The 25,579-nt window shown below is 63.3% G+C and overlaps 3 protein-coding genes across 3 annotated transcripts; all 3 read right to left on the minus strand.

The window, feature by feature from the left end:
- Window positions 1-479: 479 nt before the first annotated feature.
- On the minus strand, window positions 480-1,301 carry LBRM_07_0270 (homoserine dehydrogenase-like protein; the record flags this gene model as incomplete). The annotated part of the gene is made up of 1 exon (XM_001562473.1): window positions 480-1,301. One exon carries the CDS (start codon window positions 1,299-1,301, stop codon window positions 480-482), a length of 822 nt encoding a protein of 273 aa, XP_001562523.1.
- Window positions 1,302-3,731: 2,430 nt separating this feature from the next.
- On the minus strand, window positions 3,732-4,925 carry LBRM_07_0280 (acetylornithine deacetylase-like protein; the record flags this gene model as incomplete). The annotated part of the gene is made up of 1 exon (XM_001562474.2): window positions 3,732-4,925. One exon carries the CDS (start codon window positions 4,923-4,925, stop codon window positions 3,732-3,734), a length of 1,194 nt encoding a protein of 397 aa, XP_001562524.1.
- A 729-nt stretch (window positions 4,926-5,654) lies between these two features.
- Window positions 5,655-24,401, minus strand: LBRM_07_0290 (putative ubiquitin-protein ligase-like; the record flags this gene model as incomplete). The annotated part of the gene is made up of 1 exon (XM_001562475.2): window positions 5,655-24,401. One exon carries the CDS (start codon window positions 24,399-24,401, stop codon window positions 5,655-5,657), a length of 18,747 nt encoding a protein of 6,248 aa, XP_001562525.1.
- Window positions 24,402-25,579: the final 1,178 nt, after the last annotated feature.

Raw genomic sequence — 25,579 nt, forward strand, 5'->3', positions numbered from 1 at the left:
ACTGGTGAGCCGTCGGTTTTCTTCGGGGCTGACTGGCCTCTCTCTCTCTCTCTCTCCTCTGGCCACGTGGCACTTTTGCTGGGCGAATTCTTCCTCGCTTGCGTAGCAGAAAAAAAGGAGGGCGACGCAGAGAGAAACGGGGTCGTTCTCCAGGGAGGACAGTCGGGCCAGCCCTTAACAACGCCCCTCGCCGAGGACTCTCCTCTCTCACTTATCAAACCGAACAGGTGCGATTGTGTGGAAGTGGGGAGGGGAGGACTAACGGAGAGACGAAGGCGGAGGGAGGGGGAGGGGGAGGGGGGGGCCATCAGGCGTGGGTGCGCCGCGGTGGATAAGTAGCAAGAGAAGCTCTGTAGGTGCGAGTGGGTGGTGAAGGGAGGGAAGTGCGCGCCAAAGCTCTCCTGCGAGTTATGCGAATGCCAATCCCACACGCACTGCTCATCCCTTTCTACCTCCGCCCCGCGCCCTCTCCTGCTCCCTCACTCACGGGGGTTCCCACTCTGCTTTAGGGTCGGCGGAATGCCTCCATCCACAGTGCGTAGTCCTCCATCATGGCACACGGCGGTGGGGTACATACCGGCGCCAGGACTGGAGATCGTCAGGACGCCAAGGTAGTCCGTCCACTCAGGCACGGTGCTCATCCCGCCATCCATGTGGTACAGTGGATGCTCCGGACCCAGCAGCATCGGCTTCACCGAACACGTCAGATGCTTGTGCAGCAGCCGTGTAGGCGACTGCACCTCTTCCCTCACCGCTGTCGTGCTCGGAGCGCAGGACGATGTCGCCGCCACCTCTGTCGCAGCACGCACCACGTGGCGGTAGCGCAGGCCCTTCGCCCTCGCATCCCGCAGCATCTCCGGCGTGAGGATGTCGATGCCTGCTACTGGGAGAGTCGAGCGATTCGGCTGATGACTGAATGCGATGGGCCGCATCACACACAACTTCATCAAGGCGTCCTGGCCGGAGACATCGTTAGACGGGTCAGCCTCTGCGTAGCCCAGCCCCGGAGGCTTCCTCAGCACCTCTTCAATGGCCTTCTCTGGGTTCACGCGCCGCTCTGTAAGGACGTAGTTGCTCGTGCCGTTGAGAATGCCTTCGATTCTGTGCACATCCTGGACATGGCAGCTACTCTGCAGTGTCTTGATGATCAGAACGCCGGCGGCCACCGTCGCCACAAAGCCCACACACACACACACGCACACACGCATCGCTGGAAACGATGACGATGTCGGGGTGCGAGAGGCGGCCAGCTTCAGCAGCCCAGCGCCGTGCCGGGTGAGCATCGCTTTATTGGCGGTCATCGCCGAGCACCCACGCTGCACAATGGTACGCTGGAGGTATACGTGAAGGCCGGCTCCTCGTCCACCATCGCCTCGAAGATGACATGCGCGTCAGCGCGAAAGATGTCCTCAATGTCGTCTGTGAGGGGCTCCGCGTCGTCTGCCCAGCCCTCCGGCCTGACGCGGCTCTGTGAAGGTCGCGTACGAGGGAACTTCTAAACAGTGACGAGCCGCGTATCGCCGAACTTCTGCTTGAGCTCATCGTGGCGCTGCTGCGCAATGCCATAGACGCCTTGCCCTACGGGGCCAACCCCCAGGAGGGCCGCACGAACGACAGTCATGACGGCGATGGCAAGGATGGTGTAGGGGGTTGCGTTAACATACTTGAGCAGATGCGGGGTGGGGAAGGGGCGGGGTACGTGGGCGCGTGGACGCGTGGGAGTGTATCGTCGCACAGGAGAGGAGGAGACATGTATGATGGGCTACCTGCGACCACGAAGACAGGGCGAACAACAGCAAAAGGGGTGGGGGTCTGATGCGTGTATGGAGGGGGGAAGGGGAGGGGGGTGAAGAGAGAGGACGAGAGAGGGGGTGGCGCAGGATTCGAGGCGGTCGTCGGTGACTAGACTGCGTAGGCGAGAGATGAAAAACAAACCCGAGAAGCCAAAGGGTGGTGAAAGGGAGGAGCACACCCGGCATTCAGCCACACCGCTGCGCACGCCTCCACGGTTAGCCACGGTGCAGGCGCACCTCATGACGGAGCAATGCATCACAGGAGTGTGTGCCAGAACAGGTAGGGTGGAGAAAGAAGGAGAGGGCGAAAACGAATAAGACGGAGAAGCGACGGCCACGGACTGAGCCACGCAGGATGAGGGAGAGAGAGAGTCGGCCTCGAGAGCGGTCGAGCGAAACAACGCACAACTTGGCGCGCGTTCTCTCGGTCTACACAGGCAAGCCTGCCTCATCCCTCCTCCTCGCCGCTTTCACCGTGACGGTGTCGAGAACGGTGCTCTGGAGAGAGAGAGAGAGAAGGGAAAGGGGCAGCTGGGGAATGGGGAACAGAAGGAGTGAGAGGGGGAGAGGGGTGGTTCAATAGCCGCGTATGTAGGCGCACATGCCCAGGGACCTTCCCAGCAGCAGTGGAGGGACTGAGAGCACCGAGTACATCGTGACGGAGCACCGTGGCACCCACAGCCCCTTCAGAGAGGAGAGGAGAGGAACGAAAAGGGCTTTTTCCCCCTCCAATGCACCTGCGCCCCGCCACACAACGGGTGGCGACACACCACCCCGCCCGCCGGCCCGCCACAGGCCCAGCCGCGCAGCACAAAGCCGCCGCAGACAGCCAGCGAAGCACGGCCCCCACTCCGCAGATCGCCCTGCAGCCACTCCCCTTATGGCGGTCGCCACCAGGGGCGGCTCGGCACTGACAGAGATGGGGGGGGCTTGGCCTCCCTACACAGAGTGGAGTAGTGAATCCTGAGATGCTGCACACTGGGATGTCCATCGGTCGTGAGGAAGCGCTGATTAGGGAAACACAAGGGTCGAAGAGAACATCGCCTTCCTCCTTTCACTGACCCACTTCACCCGCCACGACATGCCGCTCTCAAAGTAGGGGGGGGGGGGGAGGGAGCGCCACTCATGTTACCACAAGCGCAAGCGCACCAACTCCGAAGTGGAAGAGAGGGGGAGAGAAAGGGGGACAGAAATGCACTGAAACCCTCGCACGGCGAGGGGAGGAGATGACGGTGTGCGAGGCGCCGAAGAAGAGAACAGTGCGGCAGCCTGCGCGCACAGGCGCTTGTGTGTAGGAGGGGGGGGGGGGCGGGGGGAAGAGAAATACAATGACGAGAAAAGGGGGGAGAGGGGAGAGATTCCGCGAGTGAGCAACTCTGCCACTGGTCCACTGCACAGAGAGAGAGGAGAGGGGGGCAGCAGCGCACGAGGCAGGCAGACGCAGACGCGCGCAGACGAGGAGTGTGCTCAGTAGAAAAGCGGTAAACTATGAAGAAAGTAAAGGGAAGAGGAGGAGGAGGAGAAGCAGAGGAGAGGGGAGGGAGGGAGAGGGAGACCCTGGCGCATCGCCACCTCAAACAAGTACCACACATCACTGATTGGGAGCATCGCACGCATGCGGGCGATTGTCACACGTTCGCGTTCCTCTTTGTTGTGCGCTGGAGATGATTCGCACGCATGTGGCATGCCACGGTGGGGTGATGGGTACATACGCACACCGAGAGAGAGAGAGGGGGGGAGTGGCATTGACTGCGGCCATGAACTCCGAGGGAAGAAAGGAAGGGAAGTAGGCGGCGAGAGCAGGCGCAGCCACCACCACCACCACAGGCAGCCCCTGGGCCTCTCCCGTCTATCACCGCCCCCCCCCCTCCTTCACCATTACTTTGCGCTCCTCCTACCTCTGGCGTAGCCCTCTTGGCTACTCCACGAGCTACACCCTCACAGCTGGCTTGCCTCGCTCCCGCCGCACATCAGCTGCACCACGCGGCGAATCACCAACAGGCCCTTGTCCAGCTGATCCAGCGACACAAACTCATTTGCTTTGTGGGCCTGCTCAATGTTGCCGGGACCGCACACGACGGAATTGATGCCGGCGGCTTGGTACTCACCCGCCTCGGTGCAAAACGACACCTTCGTCACCGCCCGTGGCTCGGGGCTGGCGGCAAGAAGCGCCTTCACCACCGGCGCATCGCTTTGGCCGCCAAAGGGCGCGACTTCGACGCGCCTCACCACCTCCATACCGCCCTCTGGGCACGCCAGCTTCACGCGCTCCGTCTCTGCCCTGATGAAGTCCCAGATCTCCTTGTTGATTGTTGACGCAGGGTGAGACGGCACGTTGCGGAACTCGAAGCCTATCGAGCATTCGGCAGGGATCGTGTTCGCTGCATTGCCGCCGGTCGTCAGAGCTGGGCAGACAGTCGTGTGGCCAATGTGGAAGCCCTCCTCGAAGGGGCCATCGCTGGCGAAGCGATCGCGCATCTCGAACAACTTCTGAAATACGCGCATCGCGGGCTCGATTGAGTTGTACCCGGCGGTCTGCAGCGAGGAGTGCGCAGCCCTGCCCTTGAAGGTGAGGTAGCTGAAACTGATGCCCTTATGCGCAATCACCAGGTCCATCATTGTCGGCTCCCCAATGATGCAGCCCTCGCACTTTTGTAGATCCTGACCGCGCTCACGCATCAGCTGCCGCACGCCGTCGAACGTGGTCTCCTCGTTGTACGTCAGCACAATTTGCAAGGGCTTCCGCAGCGGCGTCCGCACCCACTCCGGCACAAGCGCCAGGCACACAGCGATGAATGCCTTCATGTCGCACGACCCGCGCCCGTACAGGTTGCCCCCACGCTCCGTCAGAACAAATGGGTCGCTGTCCCACTTCTGCCCATCCACTGGCACCACATCCGTGTGCCCGCTCAGGATCAGCCCGCCCTCCACACGCCCGTCAGCGCTCGGCAGCGTCGCTATCAGATTCGCGTGAATCCCGTCCGCCGACCGCATCACTGTCACCTGCTTCACACCGCACTCCGCAAGGTACGCCTGCACGTACTCGATCAGTGGCAGGTTCGTGCGAATGCTCACAGTTTCGAAGCTGACCAGCTTCGCCAGCACATCGCGCACATGCTGGAGGGAGGCCATCGTTACTGGGAAGCTAAGAGAAAGCGATAGAGGTGGGAGGAGTGCGGTAGGTTATCATACAGCCAATAGAGGTGATGGTAGGACAGCTTACTACGAGAGAGGAGAGAAGGTGCTGCGCACTTGAGCACTCACGTGTGACGTCTGTTCATTACGAAGATGTGCATGTGTGTGTGTGTGTGTGTGTGTGTGTGCACGGGAGTCGTTTTCTCGTTTCGCGTGCAGCAGACGGTGGGAGCGACCGTGCAGGGGGGGGGGGGGCAGAGGTGTGAAGCAATCATTTCGCGGAGGAGGTAAATTTCCTATGAGGCCATTCGAGGGAAACTCACCGGTGCAACGTGCCTTGCAGGAGTGTGGGGGGGTGTCGATCAGGCGGCATAGCAAGCGAAAAGGAAAGGGGCCTCTCGCTTCCGGCGTAAAACATCGGCACTGCATGCAATGCCACTTGACAAGCACCAGGTCACCTGATCCGCGCAGCTCACCCACAGCAGTAGGTGCAAATATGCCGCCAACGGGTCTTGTGAGTCACGTGGACAAATCGCACAGACGTCTCATGACGCTAATACACGCCCAACTGAAAACGAAAAAAGGGAAGAGGCACGGCGAGCGAACGAGCGAGAAGACGGCAGATGGCGGAATTAAGAGAAAAGAAACCACTAGCACACACTCCTCCTCCTCCTCACGTGTATACTCCTCTGTCCAACGAGCTCCCCTCTCCCCGGCCCTGCACTACTACACCATCGTGAAGCCCATCGTACCGTACGTGATCGCCAGCATCAGCTTTTCCTTGAGCACCGCAGCGGAGTTATAGACGGGTAGGTCGATCTTGTTGAAGCATGTGTGCGCCTGCGGCAGAAGGTCCTCCTTGGTGACGGCCCAGCGGCTGATCGTGAAGGGCAGCGAGCGGCCGTTCGATCCCTCGAGATGGCCGAAGCCTCCATGTGGCACCTTCGACGAGCCAGTCGTAAACTGAAGCAGGTTCGCCAAGTCCTCCTTGCTCATGGAGCCGACCGCCTCCCAGAACCAACGCACCTGCGGCGAGGTGCTGCTGTAGCCCTCGTATAGGGTGTGCGTGCGCAGGTCCTCGACGTCGATGTTGGGCATGCCGCTGATGACCAGCTCCAGCTCGTTTTCCGTGAAGCACTGGATCTCGCGGCGAGGGATCACTGAATAGAATCCCTTCAGGAAGCGCAGCAGCTGATCCTCCGTGCGCCTTGTCATGTGAAACTCGCAGAGGAGTCGGACGTACTGCTGCTTGTTCGCGTTCGTCACCGCCGTGTCCTTTCCGTTCGGCTCCAACGCCTCCTCCTCCACCGAGCCGAAGCGGTCGTAGTTGACGGCGAAGGTCAAGCCAAGGTCCGTGACGTCGTTCTCCATGATCCAGTTGAGGTTCGTGTACAGCTCCGGATCAAAGCTCTGCAGGTCGGAGAAGACAGGGCGGTGACCAATGATGTGCCGGTAGAAAGCGCGCGTGAAGTGGATATCGATGGGGACGTTGTGGGCGATCGCCAGCCCCGTCACGACCCCCGCAAACTGGAAGTACTCGAGGTGGTTGGGGTTGACGCTGGAGAAGGGGTTTGGCTGGAAGGACATGCCATCCTGCGAGTGGATAAAGAGTGCGTAGCTCTCGTCGACTATGGATTCGGAGAGGAGCTGCAGCCACTCCCGTGTCAGCCCGCCAGCGTCGGCGCCCTCCTCGCCATGGAAGCGGATGTGCAGCTGGCCGCCAAAGGACTTCACCTTCTGCAGCTCCTTGAAGCTATCGAGCAGGCACGTCTGGCGGTTCACGCGAAGCAGAATGTTCGGTCCACGCCGTAGGCCCAGCCGCCGCCGAAAGTCCGTCAGCTTGAAGTTGAAGTCGATCAGGTTTGGCTCGTACTTGAGAAACGCAAAGCTGTCTTTGAGGAGATTTCCATCCCAGTGGAAGAGCGTGTTTAGAGTCGTGCGGTTCTCCTCCAAGACCATCCGCACCACGCGCGGCAGCCGACGGTGCTGCAGCTCCTCGGCGCTCTTCGGACCTTCTTCAGACAAACGCGTGCCGGCAGCCGTCATCCAATGAGCGGCTTCCGGGTGCTCTGCCAACTCGCGCACCGCTCGATCCGACACGGACGACGGCTTAGTTGAGGCGTGCAGGAAGTGCTCTGTCTCACCGGCTAAGCTGCTGCGACTGTCCGTCAGCACCCGTGCGCTCGCAGAGGCGCCGAGCAGTCGGGATTCGCTCATGTGGTACTTGCAGAAGGTTTGGAGTATGGACGAGACGCACGAGGGCAGCGGAAGGACCTCCTTCGGAGCGACGTGCTCCAGCAGGGTCGAGACGTCGAGCAGATACGCCTGGCTTGCCCGCCACAGCATCGTGAAGGCGCGCGGTTCGGAGCGCATGGTGGCCACGTACGGCTCGAAAAGCAGCTGGATGGCATCCCCCTCGCTGTTCTTGATGTCGAGCTTGACGAGAAGCGCCATGGCAGTGTCGGTGTCAAAGACGTAGTCCTCTGGGATGCTCAGCTGCTGCCACGTGTGACGGCCAGAGAGCCCATTGACGCTCGTGCCACCAGTCAGCTGCGACCGCGTCGGGGCAACAGCAGCCACACCAACCCCGGCACTGTGGCCGCTGTTGCGGGACCTGGTGTGCAAGATTGCGTACACCTCCTGGCGGAACTCGTCACGTGCCTTCTTCAACGCGCGCACTCTAGCTTCGGCCAGCTCGACGAGCTCCTGTTCCAGGAGCTGAATAGGGCCGACACGCGCACTGCCACCGCCGCCCTGCAGCGGTGCGGAGGCGGAGTGCAGGGAAGTTGGCACGCCCGTCGGGGAGACGACTCCTGAGATGCCGCCGGCGGCGTCACCAGAGAGCATACTCACGCCCTCACGCGCCCCACACTCTTGGAGACCGAACGACATAAGATGCACCACGCCCATCGCAATGTCGGACCGGCACAGCGGGTGTCGCAGCAGCCGCATCATTGAAGTCACCGTCTCTGGCACGCTTTGCAGCATGAGGGCTGCCGCTCGCCGCGCGCGCTGCTGCGTCTCCACGAGCGTCAGGCGTTCACGAGAGCAGTTGGCGCAGAGGTCAAACTGGCAGGAGGAGCAGTGGAAGCAGTAGTCGAAGCCCGGGTTGACACCGCATACATTGCACACGTAGCCGCCGTCTTCGTAGTTGGACAGGAGGCGGATGTTCGTCCACCGAAGTCGGTGCGGATGCCGCGGGTGCGCGATGAGCGTCTCTGTGAGCGGCTCGCTGGCGTTGGGGTCGGCGCCGGTGGTCAGCTCGTTGTCCTCCGAGGCGGTCGTCATGGAGCGCCGGCAGCGCAGAAGTTGCTGCAGCAGCTTGTCCAGTGCCAGCGCGAAGCTGGGCACATGGACGTGCTGCCGCGCGACTCGCCACAGCCGGTTCCACAGACCATACTGCACCGCACGCTCCTCAGCTGGGTCCAACGGTGCGTCGAGCGGCTTCAGGGTGGCTGTGTCAACGGTGCTGTCAGGTAGGAGGAAGAAGGCGGAAACCGCAGCTTGATTTTGCTTCACAAGGGACACAAAGAGAGTCGTGGCGTCTTTGACGAACTGCCGGTTCGCGGCCAGCTCGCTCGTCGACAACGTGCGCGGGAAGCGGGACAACGGCGCAGCGGGCGAGGACGGGGACGCGCGAGGGGTGGCGGGGGCGGACCTGCCAAGGCCTGCCGCGCCGTTGAGGGACGCATCCTCCGTTGTCGTCGTCGGCGTGGCTGCCATCAAGTCCAGCAGCTGGCAGGCGATTCGGACCGCTGTGCCTGTGTTGGACATGAGCAGCTGCATGAAGCGTTGTAGCTCCTGGTCCAGGCAGCTGATGCCTGTCAGCAAGTTGCACGGCAGCGCCAGCGGCGCCGTTGCCCGCAATCGCAGCAGCTCGATGCAACGAGCAACAATGTCCTCTGGTACGTCAGGTAGGGGCAGGGCGAGGGGGTGATACAGTGATTCCTGTACTGGAACCATCGAATCACTCAGCGCTGCAAGCGATGTCAACGGCGTCGTCGGCGCCGCGTGAGGCCCCGAAGCGGAATGCTCCGTGGCAAAGGCGCCACCACCGCCGCTAGGCTGCGTATGCGGTGACGGTGACAGTGGGGACACGGCTGAGTCTGACGCCATGAACTCCGTGGATAATGGCAACTGCAATGAGGGAAACTGCGGGAGGTGGTAGTGTCCAGCAGCAGCAGCAGCAGCAGCAGCAGTACTGGCAGCCGCGATCGGAGCGCCGCGCGGCGGAGCGTGGCGCATGATGGTGTTGCCACCACGGTGCACGCTATTCCGGTGGTTAAACACCATAACATCACGCACCGCATCATCCTCGTGCAGCGGTGAAAGCATCAGTCCGGAAGCGCCCACATCCGCCGATGCTGCCGCTCTGTCGGTGTATACGCTCATCGAGTGCAATATGGCCGAAGACGTTGGCAGCTCGAGTGCCTGTAGCACCATCTCGCATCGGTACAGTCTACGTGCCAAGAAGAGTTCCTGATTCACCACCTCGTACAGGTGAGCGGGCGGCCCAAACATGACTCTCATGACACCCTCAACCGTTTCCATGTCCCGCAGGACCGGCAAGCTGGTGCGGGCACCGGCTGCAACGACTGCTGCGCTGCCGCCCCTTGCGTCCCGCGTGCTATCCCAGGCACCCAGCATCCATAAGCGCGACTGGTGCTGGTTTGCCTGCTGCTGCTGCTGCTCTGCCTGCTCACGCTGGTGCTGGCGCCGCTCCTGCTCGCGCCGCGTGGCCCGCTCAGCCTCCTCGCGTGCCCGCTCCACCTCGGCGCGCAACTCCGTCGCCTCCCGCAGCACTTCAGGGTAGGAGCGCAGAAGCTCCAGGTCACACTGCAGCAGCAGGTCGCGGCGTGTCTCGGCATCAACGAGGAGCAGCGTCTGGTACAGCTCGCTGGCATTATTGTCGGCGCCCGTCACCCGCACCCATCGCGCCTCCACCTCCACGGCATGCCGCTGCGCATCCTCAGGCATCGCGCTAAGAAAGCCCGGGTACAGACGGGTGCGCTGCCCTTGCACCTCACGCTCGTCAGCGCCGCGGAGCAGGCTCATGCTGTCGAACAAGATCTCGCTGCGGACGTCCTCGGGCATCTCGATGAGGAACTGTGGGTTGAGAATGCCCTCCCACGGCTCCGGCGCAGCGGAAGTTGCGGCGGCGGCAGTTGCGCTCGTCGGCTGCTCAGACACAGCTGATGCACTCGATTGGGCAGCTCGTGGCGGCAGTGGGTCTGCCGGTACAGTGATGTCGGGGCTTGGGTCGCCAGCTGCGAAAAGGGCCAGGATGCGTGCGGTAAGAGCACCCACACTCATGTCGCCCTCGCCAGTTGTGCTGGGGTCGGGCTGTACCTCCGCTGCTGCTGGCGCCGCTGCGCTTACCGTGCCTGCTGTGTTGGCTGTCTCGTGTCCTGGTCGCTGCGACGTGGCGGCGGTCGTGGGAAGCGGTGCATCGTGCGAAGCGCTTTCGGTGGAAGCCCGAGTGATGGTGGTGCTTGGCACGGTGACTTCCAAAGGCGAGCGTGAGTCGCGTCCGCGACGCATGATCTGGTCGCTCGGGGTGTTCTCCACCCCAATCGCCGCCGAGAAGGTTGATGGCAAACTGGTGGACGGCAGTGGGCGGCGCTGCGGCGGCAGCCACCCTGAAGTTGGTGCCACGGTGGTAGTGGCATGCGATGTGGCAGGATTGAGCTGCGGAAAAGGACTTCCAAAGTCCTCGGCAGCGCCAGCGCTGCGCTGGTGAACCTCCACCGACAACTCGTGCGCCGGGTTGGCGCTGCCGTCGTTGCCGTCGCGACTGCGGTAATTCACCTCCGGCGCCGGTGCCTCCTCCTCGGACGCGCGCAGAGCCGGCAGCGGCGGCGTCTCCGTTTCCACCACGTTGTGAGCAGCCAGCGGACGCACTGATAGCACAATGGCGCGGTAGGCGCACGCTGCAAAACTCTGCGCCCGCTCCACCGTCGTAGCCGCTGCGGTGGGGCGCCCAACCGGATCGTCGTTAAGGTACGTGAGGCCGCCAGCCGTCTGCTGTGTCAGGCCATGACGCAAGGCACCGGAGTCGCCACCGTCGGCAACCAGCTCCGGCGTATACATGTCAAGCAGGGCGTCCTCGAGGTGGTCCCTCCCCGACAGCAAGCGCCCCGTGTTGTCGTAGTACAAGGCGGCGTCGCCTTCGTCGTCGTTATCGTCTTCGCCTTCCTCATACGTCTCCGCATCGTCGTCGGAGGTACTGTCGTCGTTCTCGTCGTTGTCGCCGTCACCACCTGCATGATCTTCGCCGGCGCTGTCGTCGTCGTCGTTGTCATCTTCCCTGCGGCGTCGACCGCCACCCGCGCCGGTCCGCGGAGAATTCAGCGGGGAGGGCACAAAGAAGCCCGTCATCTCCGGCTGATTGCGGAGAAGGTGCCCCACGTCGTCCTCGTCCTCGTCCTCCTCCACGTCGGCACCGTCATCGGCCATGACATCGGCGAAAAGGCCGATCTCCTCCTCCTCATCGCCCTCCTCGGGGGTCGAGTAGTCCGCGTCGTCCTCCACCGCCGCCGCCGCCTCCGCATGGCCGTCGTTGTGCGAGCGTCGCCGGTGACGCCCCATTGCCTCTTCGGCACGCAGTGAGCGTATGACAGCCTCCTCATACGTCGCCAGCGCCACCGCACGGCGATGGTGGTGCTCGTCATCATCGCCGACGCCGCCGCGGACGACATCATCTCGCCCTGACCTCATCACCAAGGATGTCCGTTGCGACGCCATGGTGGAGGCATTCAGCTGCGGGCTTATGGGCATGCGCACGACAGATGCGTCAGCCATAGGAGGTGACGACGACAGAGCCTGCTGTAGAGAGCGCCGCTGCACACTACCGTGTGCGCTCACGTTCGGTTCCCCCTCCTCACCGCTGTCGTGGTTGCTCTGAACGGACCGCACCCCAGCGGCGCGCCTCACCGGCTGCATTGGTGACCACGTGTCAGTCTCGTCGATACCATTAGGCGCCGCGGGCTGTGCCGCTGCCCCATCACGTCCCGCACCCTCGCCGAATCCTCTGCCACTATCGTCGCTGTCGTCGCCGTTGTCGCCGCTGTCGTCGTCGTTGCCCTCCACGTCCCCCTCCTGCGGCTCCTCCTCGAAGCTGAGAAATGTGTGTAGCGCACTCGTATCGGGCACCTCGGCGCCCATGCCGTGCTCCCCCCCTGCAAAGCTCGAGGTGACGTCCAGCACGTTGTCGGCTACGCGCACGGTGTCGCCACTGCCGCTGTGAATCGCGTCGCGCGCAAGCAGCGCCTCCAAGTGGTCAAAGGCGTGCCGTAGGCTGGGCTGATCCTCCGCACCACGCAGCTGAGATGGAGGCCAGTTCAGCGTACTGGGAAGCTCCTGCCCTGTTAAATCAGGGTATGGGCGGCGCAAGGAGGCCGGGCCCCTGCCCTGGCTTATCCAGAGACTCGACCGCGGCAGCCCACGCGGCGGCCGATGCTGCTGCTGCTGCTGCTGTTGCTGTTGCATGTCCTGCTGCTGCGCAGCGTAGCGCCTCTGAGACGATGACAGCGTCTCCGCCAGTTTGAACTCACCCGAGGCGAGAAGCTGATGCGCGAGTAGCTGCAACAGCGACGTTGCGTCGCGGCCGTGCTCGCACGACTGCAGCAAGCACATGCGAAAGAGAAGATCAAGGAGACCGAGACGGCCAAGGTGGTTGAAGAAGCGTAGGAATGCCTCCTGCACAACACTGCTGAGGCCCATGCGCTGCTGAGTGGCCCGCTGACGAGCTGGCAGAGCCGCCGTCGCTGGCTGTGGGCTGCCACGCCACAAGAAGCACAGCACATCGTGCAGGCAGCGTGTGAGGGTCTTCCTTATGCGGCACACCCTATTTTTCGCCTCGAGCTGCTGCTGCTGCTGCTGCTGGGCAGCTGGCTCGATGTCTTCCACCAGCGAAGGGACTCCCGACGCCGCTCCCGGCACTGCCGCAACGCCGTCATGTGTAGATGCGGTCACGACCTCCGCGTTGATCTCTCGATCGTCATTGATGGCTTTGACGCTGTCGGCGCCCTTGACTGCCTGAGACGAGGCCTGCGCCACCAGTGCCTCTGACATGGCTGCCGCCTCCACCGCCGTAACGAGACAACTGAGCGTGCGCACGACCACGTTAGATACGGTGGTCGGGTCATGCGCGAAAATGGCGGTCGCAAAGTCGGCGCTACCAGCGATGTGGTTACCACCGCTGCCGCTGCCGCTGCTGCTCCGACAAGCCTCGCCAAGTGCAGAGCAGAAATAAAGCGCCAGAGCGAGAAAGGGAGGCACGGCGATGACAGGTGGCGGCCGCGACATCGCCGGGGAGCCGCCGTCACCGTTCATCCTGACGGATGTAGCAGGTTCACCTTCTCCCTCCCCAGAGACGGCGGCAGGAGTAGCCAACGCCTCAGCAGAGTTGGCAGGGGCCCCACGCGCGCTGGCAGTAGACGAGAGAAGCGCCGCATACCTGGCCGGTACTGGCATCTCAAAGCCGAGGGATAGCAGCGCCTCGCACACGCCTGGAAACTGCACCACAACGGCAAGCAGAATGGCGCCGTGCGTAGCGCGGCCTTGGCCAGCCTCCACATTGCGCGCAAGGTGCTGCACAAAGCACTGCACACGCTCCACGAAATCGCGCGACGGCGTCAACGCTGCACCAGCGCGGGGTCGGCGCGTCGCACGAGGGCTGTGGCCACGACTTCCGGAGGTGGTAGTAGCACTTGTTGCGGGGGGCCGCGGTCGCACCCACACCCCCAACCACGCCGCCGGCATCTCGCCCGTCGCCGCGCGCACCCACCGCACCTCGCAGTAGCGACGGAATGCGTGGTAGAAGGCGATAGGGTGGCGGATGATGTACGGCTCGAGGTTGGCAAGGAAGATGCTAAGGGGGATGAGGTAGCGGTGCATGGCAGCGGCTTCGGACACTTCGTTTTTCGCTGCTCCTGGACCAGCATCGTCAGCGTACAGCTCCTCCTGCTCTGCCGACTCTGCCGGCTGTGATGGTGGCGTTGTTGGCGATGCGTCATTCGCTGATACGGGCATAGGCACCTGAGCGCGGGGCTTCCGATGGCTGAAGTTCTTCCGTATTGCAACTGCCGACACCCTGCCCTCTTCGCGCAAGGGAGAGGGCGGCTCTACAGGTGTAGTCGCTGACACACGCGTGAGCCGCAAGTGATGGGCAGAAAGCGCGGCATACGCCTTCTCGGTCAGCCGCCTCCCCTTACGGTGTATCTGCACGGTGGTCCGCAGCACCGTTACCATGTGCTGCCACACATCCTCCTCAAGGCGCAGCATGTCAGTCAGCAGTAGCCCGCTCAGGAGCATCGCCTTCTCGCGATTCGGGGGATCGATGTGGGTAATGTACGCACACAGAACCGAAAGCGAGTCGGTGTAGGCGCTGGTGGCATCAACTGAAGCATCGCGACTGGATGCTAGTGCCGTCGACCTAGCAGGAGTGACGTATGTGGCCGCAGGCGGGGCAGGTGATCCAGCTGGGCGGTGGGTACGGACGAGATACATGCACGTGGTGTAGTAGGTCGAGAAGCATGTCAGCAGGAAGTGCACGATTACTTCGTCAACACCGCACTCCACCACCTCCACACGCGGGAGAGTGAGCCGCGCCGCCACCACCTTCGCCGTGGCGATGGGGACCGCAACAGCAGCCGGCAAGACTCCGGGAAAGGGCAACGTGGTGGTGGAGACAGGTGAAGCCACCGGCGACGATGGAAACTGCGGGGAGGCTGAAAGCGCCCTATCAAGCGATCGGATGTTTCCAGCGAGGCCAGAGAATGAGGCACAACCGGTGCTTCCCTGCTGCTGCTGCTGCTGCTCCTTTCGCTCCAGCTCCGCGTCTACTTTTTCGGCCGCCTCGTCGCGCAGTCGGGCAGCCATGAAATCAAACGTCATGCGCACCACCTCCTCGCACACGTCGCGGCCGAACAGGGCGCAGTGCGGAATGATGGAGCGCCGCAGTGAGTCCGTGCGGAAGTCGGCCCCGGTGAGTGGGTTGAGGAGGCGGTGTCGCAGCGGTGACCTCTCGCGGCGGCTGTCGCGAAAGGCGCCGGTGAGGTGACTGAGCACGTCCCGCGTCTCCTCATCCATGTCGTCACCAGCGTAGTCCAATTCGCGCGGACCGCTGAGGCTGCCACGGTGCTGCTGCAGCGACGACGTCGGCGGCGCAGGTCGCGCGGAGAGGGGTAGCCATGGCAGACCCTCGTCTCGCAGCAGCCGCTGGTAATTCTCTGGCCCAATGTCCTCCATTGTTGCCAGAGCGGCTGGTGACGGCATGGCGGGCCTGCCATTGCTGCCCTCATCATCCCCGTTGCCGTGGGCGCCGGCGGGAGCGTAGCTTCTCGTGCTAAGCCGATCCTGTCGCACCCGCTCATCCTGCCAAGTGCGTCGCTCCACTTCGTACGCAGTCTGAGGGCGGCTCGGCGCCGCGTTGGGGTTGGCAGTGCCTGCTGAGAAAGGCACCCGCACCACTCGCTGCGACGGCTGATGCGTATGTTGCGCCCCAGAGCTATGCACTGGGGCGCTGGCCTCTGGCAAGCCGTGTGGCCGCACCACAGCCTGCCCCCCCGCCCCCCCCGTCCCCATCGCGCTCTCCTTTGCTCCCGCCCCCGCAGCGCTGCTCGCACCCCGTGCGGTAGTGGTGGTGGCTGACATTGAAGGTGGGCATGGGAAGCCGTGGTGCTCCAGCACCGAGAGCATCTCGTCAAGCGCACGCTGCGTCCCCAGACCAAACGTGTTCAGGCCAAAGCGGTGCTCCTCCCCGTCCCGTCCACGCTGCCCGTTCACGGGGACGACGTGCTGACGGTGGCACTGGTGGCCATTCCAGCAGAATGTATTGCGCGTAGAGTCGAAGTAACTGCACTGCGCCCCCATCGTCTGCACGTGCGGCGGCGTCGCAGCGGTGCGGGCCAGTGGATCGGCGACCAACGGAGCGTCGCTGCGGACGTTCTGGAAGATACTCAAGAAGCTGACAAGTTGGCCGTGCAGCGTCATCTGAATACGAGCGTAGTAGCGACGACGGCGCTGGCGGAGCTCGCGCTGCGCTGCCGCAACAGCACCAGAGCTGGGACCACTAAGAGCCTGCTGACGTGCTTCCTCGGCATGCTGCTCTGCGGTGATCGCCTCGATAGCCTGTTGTACCGCCTTCACGATGGCACGTGGCAGCGGGGTCAGCGCAAGGGCCTCCACGAGAACGACGCCGCGCAGCTGCGTCAAGAGAACGCCAATGTACTCGAGCAGTACAACGTTCTCGCGCACGTTCGAAAGCACCCGGTGAAGCATGTAGGCCACAACGTACTGCTGCTCAGTCGTGTTCGTGCCCGTCCACATGCCCCACAGTGCTCGACACGTGCGCTTGCGCAGGAGTCGATGTCCGGCCTCGCTCAGCGTATCCAAGGGAAAAATTCGACCAGCAGCGATATCGCACACCCACGGCAGCGCACGTCCCCACTCATTCACAACCGAGAGCGGTGCGCCAGGCTGGGAGCGCCGTGGCTGCTGCAGGCGCGTAACATGCTGACCGAAGCGATCTTGCACAGGGCTCGAGCCAGGAGACGGCGCACCGACACGAGAGTTTTGCAGGAGCCCCGCGCGGGCCCATGGTGATTGGTTGAGGCGATGAGTGCCGTCGTTGATGATGATCGTACGCGCCTCTTCCGCTCTGCTACGCTGCATGTCGCTGCCCTCGCCCTCCTCGTCATCGTCCTTGTCGTCTGCCGTAGACACCTCCCTTTCTCTCAGCTGAGGTGATGACGAACTGGGGAAGAGGTCCGCGCTAGCAGCCAGCGCAGCAGCTGTGGTCATGGACGCTGATTTTGTGGTACCGTCCTGCCACTCACGCGCCAGTGCCTGGAAGGACATGCGGCTCAAAGTCTCCGGCTTAAGCTGCGCAACCGCCTCCATTGCCGCCACGTACACGTGCGGCACCATCGGAAACCCCGGCAGCTTTGGCCACACGTCAAGGACGCAATACAGAAGGGACTCGACGTGGTTGCAGTGCCTCCCCCGTGTCCGCGCGTCACAGCTTTCAAGGAAGTTCATGAGAAGTACGGCCATGTACACAAGACAGCGCTGCAGCTGATCCTTCAGCGCCGCCACGGTCGGAGAGAACGATGCAGCCGCTACCGCCGTCGCGGAAGTGGGCGACTTGTCTCCATCTGTGGCAGAAGTGCGCCTCACCGACGCCGCATCACCGGTAAAGACGAGGCGCGAGAGGAGAATCATAAACTGCGCTGCACGGGAGAGCATGTCGTGCAGCGGTGTGCTCTCGCAGTCTGGCGTCGCCCCACTGACGCCCGTGCACACCGCGCCGAGCACCGCCAGCTCCCACAGTACGTGGCGGGCTGCGACGAAATTAATCTCGCGCAGAAACGCCGCCACGTCGACGCAGCTTGGCAGGCTCACTACGGCCAGCACACGTGGGTCTAGGTCGAACCACTCACAGGCCGTGCGCGCACGTGCGGAAGCGGATGAGGCGTTTCTGCCTCCGCCGCCGCCGCCGTTGTCCGCCGTCGCTCCAGCCCGATTGTCGTGGCGTGGAGTTGGCCGAAACATGTGCGTGCGCCCCTGCACGTCTGCTATGATGGTGGCCTCTTCGTCGTCCGAATTCTGAGAGTTGCGCTGCTTCGCTCGCATCCGCGATGGGTGCGACTGCCGCGCGTGCTCGACCTCGATGCCGCTACCTCGAGGAGTGGGGTCGAGGCTGCCCACATCTGCGCTGGCGCTGCGCACGGCGTTCTCAAAGGCGGCCTGCATGTCGCTCCGAATGGTGCGCAGGAGGCCTGTCACGTTCAGTGGCAGTGCCGGCCGAACATGCCCGTCGCGTCGGTACGGCGACAAGTAGAAAAAGTTGCGCGTCGGCTGATCAACCGCGCGGCGGCCAGTGAAGAGGGAGAGAAACGCCCACTGCTGCAGGGCCTTGGCTGCGTTGATGGGAACGAAGAGCGGCGTTGGGTGCGGTGCCGCACCGGCGTGAGCCGTAGTGGCAGCAGAAGCAGCAGTGCCACCTCCAGCTCCGCTGCCAACTCCACCAGCGGGTCTGGCCAGCCCTCCCGCAGCGGCCGGGCCACCTCCTACAACGCCCGTCGGGAGCGGCGGCGGCGACGTCGGCAGCGAAGACGATAGCGTTGTGCTACTGCCGGCAGAGTCTTCGGAGTCGACGCCGTGGCTTATCCTACCGAGACTGCTGCGGCGACCACCGCGTCTGCCACTGTCTCTTGCGTGGGGGTCGGCCAACACAGACGGCACGACGATTGAAGAAAAGGCGGAGTGCGGCAGCAGCTCTTCCGAAGCGGCGCCACCTGCAGCCGCTGCCTCTGCGCGCGCCACCGGTCCGCCATCCACTTGGTGTGGCATCGCTGCAGCTGAGCTGGGGCCTAGCGAGGACACATCGCCGGCAGCAGCCATCGACGTAGTTGCCTGCACCCAGGCCTCCGCCGTCATCCACGCGGTTGACGGCTCATTCAGTAGGCTGCGGCCGTCCTGCAGCATCGACTGAAGTATTCGGTCGCTGGCGTCCATGCCAGCAGCGGCGCTGGTATCCACCTCGCTGCTGTCGCGACCTCCCATCACCACCGGCAGCGCCGCAGGCAAGGTGGTGGCGCCTGCCTCTGCGTTGCGATCGTATAGGGAGAGGATGTTTGTTGAGATGCTGCTGTGCTGGGTGCCCACCTGCAAGCTGCGCAGAAGCCCCGTCACCTCGTCGGCCGTGTACGGGGTCCGCACCACGAGTGCATCCACGACGAATTCCATTATCTCGCTGAAGACGCTCCGCCACGGCGTTGCCTCGCTGTCGCGGCGGCCGGGACCGCTGCTGCCACCGCCGCCGCCGCTCGAGCTTGACGTTGACACACGCCACGCCTCCAGCAGCTGGCGCAGGAAGGCTCCATCACCGACGCTCAGCGGTCGCAGCACGGAGGAGATGACATCCTTGCAAGGCGACTCCGAGGTATGGTAGTACACTCGCTCCGCCACAGCAGCCTCATCAGCGCCGTGTTGAGCACCGCCACGGACATCGACGTCGTCGCTCCTGCCCTCCCCTGCAGCCGCCCCCGGCCCGCTTTGATGCTGCTGCATCACGGCGATAGACCCGCGCCGATGCGTCTCCAAGCCCCGGCCTTCAAGTACGCGCTTCATGGCTTTCAAACAGCGGCGCCGCATCGCCTTGGACATGGAGCCCTCCACGTCGGTTGTGACCTCACCGCCACCGCCACTGCTGTCGGCGCCGCTTTCACGGGCCATCACTATCTCCGGTGCGGCAATGAAGTCGCGAGACGAAAAGTGCAAGATGCACTGGACCGTCGACTTCAGTGTTGCCTCCATCCACGTCGACGGCGGGGCGCTGCGGAGGTAGTCGCCGAAGATCCGGGCGTGGAGGTAGGGACCGATGGTGGCCTGGACATAGCCCAGCAGCGCACAACCTCCGTTGGCGGTGCCCTGCTCGTACACATCCAGCGGGCTGCCTAGATGGGCGCGAGTAAGCAGGGCATGACCACGTCCATTGGTGGCACCGTGCTCCTCTTGCACTGCTTCTCTCTCCTTGCCCGCAGCGGTGGTGGCTGCACCACTCGCCTCCGCGGCGTCAGTGTCGTGCCGCTGCAGCGGTGCGTGGGAACCCATCAACGACCACAGCTGGTTCACTGCCAGATGAAAGTCGCGCGTGGTGGACTCCAGGACCATCGCCAGCTCCTGCTGACTGGCCTGCTGCTCGGCACTGCGGCGACTCAGTCGGTAGCGCCGCTGGTGGCCGTCCCAGTCCAAGGCAGAGAAAAAGGCGAAAAAGTTGTTCAGCGTGCGGCATAACTCGATGGCCTGGATGAGGAGGTGGAGGTAGTCGGCACGAGTTCGCGGGCCCACACCACTGCCGCTGGTTGCACCGGCTATAGTACACTGCCCTGCCGCCGTCGCATCATCGCCGTCCGCAGCGCTCCGCAACAGCGGGTGCGGGTGAACTGCCCCTGCACGCACCGCCTGGGCAAAGTCGTGCGTCCGCTGGCTTAGCAGGGAAAGCTCCGCCCGCAGAGCAGGGCAGAAGTGGCCCGTGATGAGAGATGACGGCTGCAGAACCTCCGCCAACACCCGCTGGACCTCCTTCACGGCACCTTGCAGGGTCTTGTAGCCCACCTCCTCACGCTTGAGGTGCAGACGATGGAGCTCGACCATGCGCGTAAGAACGACGTCAATCGACGCGCTCGGTGCGGCCGAGTGCGAAACACCGCTGATGTGGTGCGATGGCCGCCGCCGCCCATTAAGACGAGCCTGAGAGGCAACGCCGTCAGTGCTGTCGGTGCTCGAGTCGACGGCAGGCGCCGGAAACGGTGCGGAAGTCCTCCTCCAAGGCCTCTTCAGGTCGTGCAGTAGACGTGTGTACGCGGTGCTGCTCCGGCAGCGAAGTACCCGATCCTCCCTCGCCTGCTGCGTGGCGTGGTGATCCACCAACTGCTGCTGCACAGAGTCGACTTGGCGTGCCGCCGACGTCGCTACAATGGACAGCGACGGAAAGGCGGTGCTGGGTAGATGGCATCTCTCCTTGTCCTCCACCATGCCGGCATCCTCACTTGTATTGGTGTCACCTGCCTCGTGGTCGGCGCATGCCTCGGCGGATTCCTCGAAGAGGGCCTCGATGTCGAGCAGTGAGACAGCTGACATTGCGGGTGTCACAGTCAGGCTCTGCGTGACGGCCGTGATCCACTCGGTGTGCTTCAAGAAGACGGAATGGGTCGCTTTGTGCACCGTCATGGCCTCCACAAACTCGGGAAGCACCAGGCGAACCGCCACGGTGTTCACGTAGGCGTCCTCGGCAGGGATGTAGCGCTCCAGCAGCTCCGGCGGCGGGTGTTCGATGAGCAGCGGCGACGGCTCTGAGAACGATGAGAGTATCGAGGTTGCTTGCGCGAGCTCGCGTCGCGGAATGTTCGGCAAGCCGTTCTCCTCCACCATGTCTAGTGCAAACCGCAACGGCGCCGCAGAAGTGGTTACATCTTTCGAAAAGATGCGAGGCCGACGCGCGATTGCCAGCACTGTGTTCAGCAGTCCACGCTCGGCGAAGAGGGGAACCATATCACGCACATTGTAGTGCACGCAGGCAGAGAAGAGCCGCAGGGCGGCGCTGGAGAGGGGACCGTAGCGCGTCTGGTAGACAAGTTGGTGTAGGAGGGTGTAGAGGTCGCACTGGGACTTGGGCAGCGACGCCTCGTAAGGCGGCATGGCGCTTGTAGTCGTCGCGCTGGTGTCGGCAAGGGAGTGGCATGCCGTGTCCGTGCCCACGGCGTCTCCAGTGCGGATGTGACTGCCGGACGAGCAGGCCAGCGAATCAGTCGGGGATGTAGACGCTGGGGCTGAGGTGATGGAGGAGGCAGGCAGCGTGAACAGCAAGTTCATTGGGTTCACAGAGATGTGTCCGTTGCGCACGAGCATGCGTAGGACGTCGAGGCACGTCAGAATAGTGTCGTACGCCTTCACCGTGATCACGGGCATCTTCGCCTCTTCCTCCCTCAGCCGCCGGCGCAACGAGGCGCCTGTCGCGTTCTTTCCGTTACGCACGCACCGCCCGTCACCATCGCCGTGCTGCTCGTCGTCGTCGTCTGTCTCGTCAACAGTCCTTGCGGCAACCAAAGCCTCGTAGTCGATGCCGCTACGCGTCGATGTGTCACCGTCACCCCCGCCAGTGAAAGGTGGAACGGCCGACTGAGCAGCAGCCACACCGTCGCCACCACTGCCAGTACCCACGTCTCCGACCACTTCGTCCTCCGCGTTCTCACTGCCGAACGATGACGAGTGAGACGAAGAGTCCTCTGGCGAGGACCATGAACGCTGCGAGGCAGCTGCACCAGGTGGTGGCTCTCGCGCGAGCGTGAGTGGCGTCGCAACAGCAGTTTCGTCGGCGCTGGCGCTCGGTGCCTCTGTGGCGGTAGTCGTTGAGAGTCGCAGCGTCATAGGCGTCTCTGCGGTGCCGGTTACAGTGGTGTTGTGAGCGCTGACGCTCGGCGGTGTGGCCTGCACCGGTGGCACGGCCAGCGCTGGCGGCATGGGCGGCAAGTAGAAGCGGAGGCAGCGGGCCACAGCGTTGACGAGGCGCTCGTTGAGCTCCGCGACGATCATCTCGCGTCGGTTCAGCATGGCCAACGTACGCGCCACAAGAGCCGGATAGAAGGTGGGGTACTCGGAGAGGATGTGCAGGAGCTGCGTCACCATCGTCCGCCCTCGCGTCGACACGCGAAAACACATCGGCTGAGTCACGTAGTCGTCCACCAGCAGCCCGTACTGCCAGTGCTCTGCATAGGTCGAGAACTCCTCTCGCTGGAAGCGGCGCCGTGACGGCACCGTGGCGTTGATGATGCTCCACACAGTGTTCGTCTCCGGCGCACCTGACGCGACGGCATTCACAGTGGACTGAGACACACGGATCGAAAACCAAAACTTCGAAAGATCCGCCACAGCGCCGACTAGGGTAGCGTACATCCGCCGCGCCCGCTCCTGCAGCGCCTCCAGTCGCGCCTTCTTCGATGCGCGCACCGCCTTCATCTCCTCCGACTCATCTTGCTCGTCCATCGACAGCGGCGGCGAACTGGAGGAGGAGACCAGAAGCGCTTCTTGGTCATCTTCCAATATTTCGCGTATCAGCGGTGTACACGCCCACACCTCTCGAAAGTACTCGAGTGCGTCAGTCGACTCGACACTCACGCGAGACGGGCTGTCCAGCAGCTGATACGCCAGCAGTCGGCACCGTGCCCACCAGAGCAGCAGCTCCGGTGTCTGGGCACACTCCAGCATACTCTCGTGGCAAATCGCATTGGCGTCTTCCGTTTTGAAGGGGGCACTGCAGTGCTCGCCCTCGCTGACGCCGCTGTTGCCCAGCTGGGCATCACCTTCGCTGCTGCCGGCACCAGCGGCCTCTGCACTACCTCGACCGGCGCCGAGGCTGTTTGCGGGGTTCCTGCGCAACTGCAGACCGCTGAGTGAGTTGAACGCGTTGCCCAGCAGCGCTGTCACAAAGCCGCTGACATCGCCCGTGTTGTTCCCGGCGCTCTGCCGCGCCACCTCGCTCGCGCCGCCACTGCTGGTGGCGCTTTGAATGGGTATGCCCAGCTCGACGGCCTGCATATGGCCGCCAGCGGTCGTGCGGGTCTGCCGCAGCGATGTGTGCGGCAGAATCCCGGAAGAGGACGAGACGACCGGAAACGACCCACCACCTGCGCCGGACGAAGACGCGCCAGCGGGGCTTTCGCCAGGCCGCTGCAGTGGCGCATGGCGACCTTGCTGCTCGCCACTATCGGTGCTCTGGCTCGGAAGGCGCATGGGCGGGAGCTGGCGACGACGAGCCATCTGTCGGCGCTGCAGGTGTTGCCACGGCGGCGCAGCGGCGGAGGCACCAGTGCTAGTCGACATACAGGAGAAGGGCAAGGAAGAGGCAGCCGGGGAGGCGGTCAGTGGTATCTCCGCTGCGGAGTCCGCAATGCCCAGTAGCGCACGGATATCGCGCACGACGTCGCTGTACTCCTCCCAGCAGGCGCGCAGAATATCACCAAAGCTCGGCGAGCTGCCCCACCCCTCGGCGATTAAGCGGAATACAGACATGCTGCACAGCACCTTCCTTGGCAGCCCGCGCAGGGCGGAATTCAGGAGGAGCCCGAGGTAGATGGTGGACGGGTCCTTGCAGAATACAAGCCGCGCCGTGCACCCTGATACGGACGCATTCGGCGGCCGCGAGCACCTGTAGGGCGCACTCGTCGCCGCGATGAGAGTCAGAACCGTCTTGATATCATGGTAGCCTTGGCGAACCTCCTCAAGAGACATCCGCGAGCTAGTGGCTGTTGCCACAGCAGCAGAATCGGCGGTGTCGCCAATCTGCTCCTCTCGGGCAGACGAACGATGCTCAGCGAGGCTGCCAGCGTCCTGATGCGGACTTACCGCCTTCCCGGTGCCCTGCTGACCCTCCACAGCATCTGATGAGGCTAACGGCAGGCTTCCGTAGCTGTCAATGAGGGACATGAGCGGCCTACCCGTGTTGTTCTCGTACCGCAGCACAGGCTTGGCCATGACACCCCACCATCGCGTCATGGCGCTCACGCGTGAGTCGCTCAGCGGCAGCAGCGGGCTGGTGTCCATGAGGTGGAACAACACACGATCGTTCAGCATCGCCTCCATGATGCGCGGCACATGACGCACCTCCCAGCGTGGATCGCGTAGCAACCGCGTGTACTGCGACACAAGCGGCGCAAAGCAGACCGGCGGCAGTACCCGCGCGGCGTCGCGTAGCTGAGTATCGCTACGATACGGCGGCAGGTTCATCTCATCCTCGGTTGTCCCCACCTGCAATACCCGCCACTCACGCCCGTTCGACTCAAAGCGGATCCCATCGCCTTGCGCCTCCAGTGCAATGTTGTCACTCGCGGAGATGCCCCACGGCAGCTGGCCGTTCTGTCCCTCGGCACCGAAGGTGTCGAAGAGGTGAACAAGGAGCTGCGGGTCCATGATAGAGTACCACGGAGAAGACTGAGGAAGACAAGTGGATGGGGAAGGGTTCACTCAGAGAGAGGGGGTAACAAGAGTACGCGCGAGGGTTTCTGTGTAGAGGTGTAGGCGCGCCAGCAGCAGAGAGCAATCTGCTGTTGGCCCAGAGAACACCACAGTGCACGTACTCACACACGCACGTTTTCTCGTCCAAGAACAACAGCCACAAAGGAGAGGGGGGAGTAGGGAGAGTCGGGGGGGGGAGAGGCCGTCGAGCACAGAAGAGGCCAGGAAACAAGGAAGAGCAGAATGCTCGTAGGTGTATGGATGCAAAGCTGGACAAAGCCACGCCTATGCACACGTATTAGTGCGTGTAGGTGCCTCTGATGAGCGCGAGCCGTGAACCACAAGCCGCTGTTGCGACTGCTGTACGCCAACGTGGGAGGTGCAGAAGGTGACACAAAGCGCTCGTACTACGGAAGTGCGCACGCTCGCTTACGGTCTGTCAAGCACACACACTCACGCGGGGAAGGAGGAGGGGAGGAGGTGAAAAGACGAAGGGAAAAAGTGCAATCACGACGGCAGCAACAAGGCAGTAGTCTCACCCGCAGCTGGAGAGGAGGAGGAGTGGTGGAAGAGGAGGAAAAAAGTCAAAGCAAAACAAATTTCAACGGCGACAACGACAATGAAGATCCAGAGAAGGCACGAGCAGAGGCCCCAAAGAGGAGGAGGAATCCGAGGCCGTGCGAAAGAGAGGGGAGGGGGAGAGGGGGAAGCAATTCAACACGGAGCGCCGGCAAATAGGGAGGCAGCGGCTCCGGCGAGATGTGCCGTGTAGACGTGCGAAACGTGCGGTCAGCACGGCGCCACAGAAGTCCTCCGTGCTGGACAGCCAATGGAGCAGCGAGCCGCGTTCGACGCCAAAGTCAACTGTACACACGCGGGGAGTCAGAGAGGAGAGTCCGCGTACGAGCGCACGAGAGCCAGCCCAAGCCAACAAAGGAGATACGACTTCTGCCTCGTAAAGCAAAAGGACACACGCGTGTGCGAGTCCGTGTGCTGCTGAGGCCGGTGTTCCTGCGCGAGGAAGGGAGGAAAGAGCGAGCGAGAGAGAGAGAGAGAGAGAGAGAGAGAGAGCGGCTCAATACGAGAAGCGCGTGCGGGGCGCTCGCACACGTCACGGTGAAGGGAGGGGAAGC

The sequence above is a fragment of the Leishmania braziliensis genome, chromosome 7 (genome assembly GCF_000002845.2).
Source record: "Leishmania braziliensis MHOM/BR/75/M2904 complete genome, chromosome 7".
Lineage (NCBI taxonomy): Eukaryota > Euglenozoa > Kinetoplastea > Trypanosomatida > Trypanosomatidae > Leishmania > Leishmania braziliensis.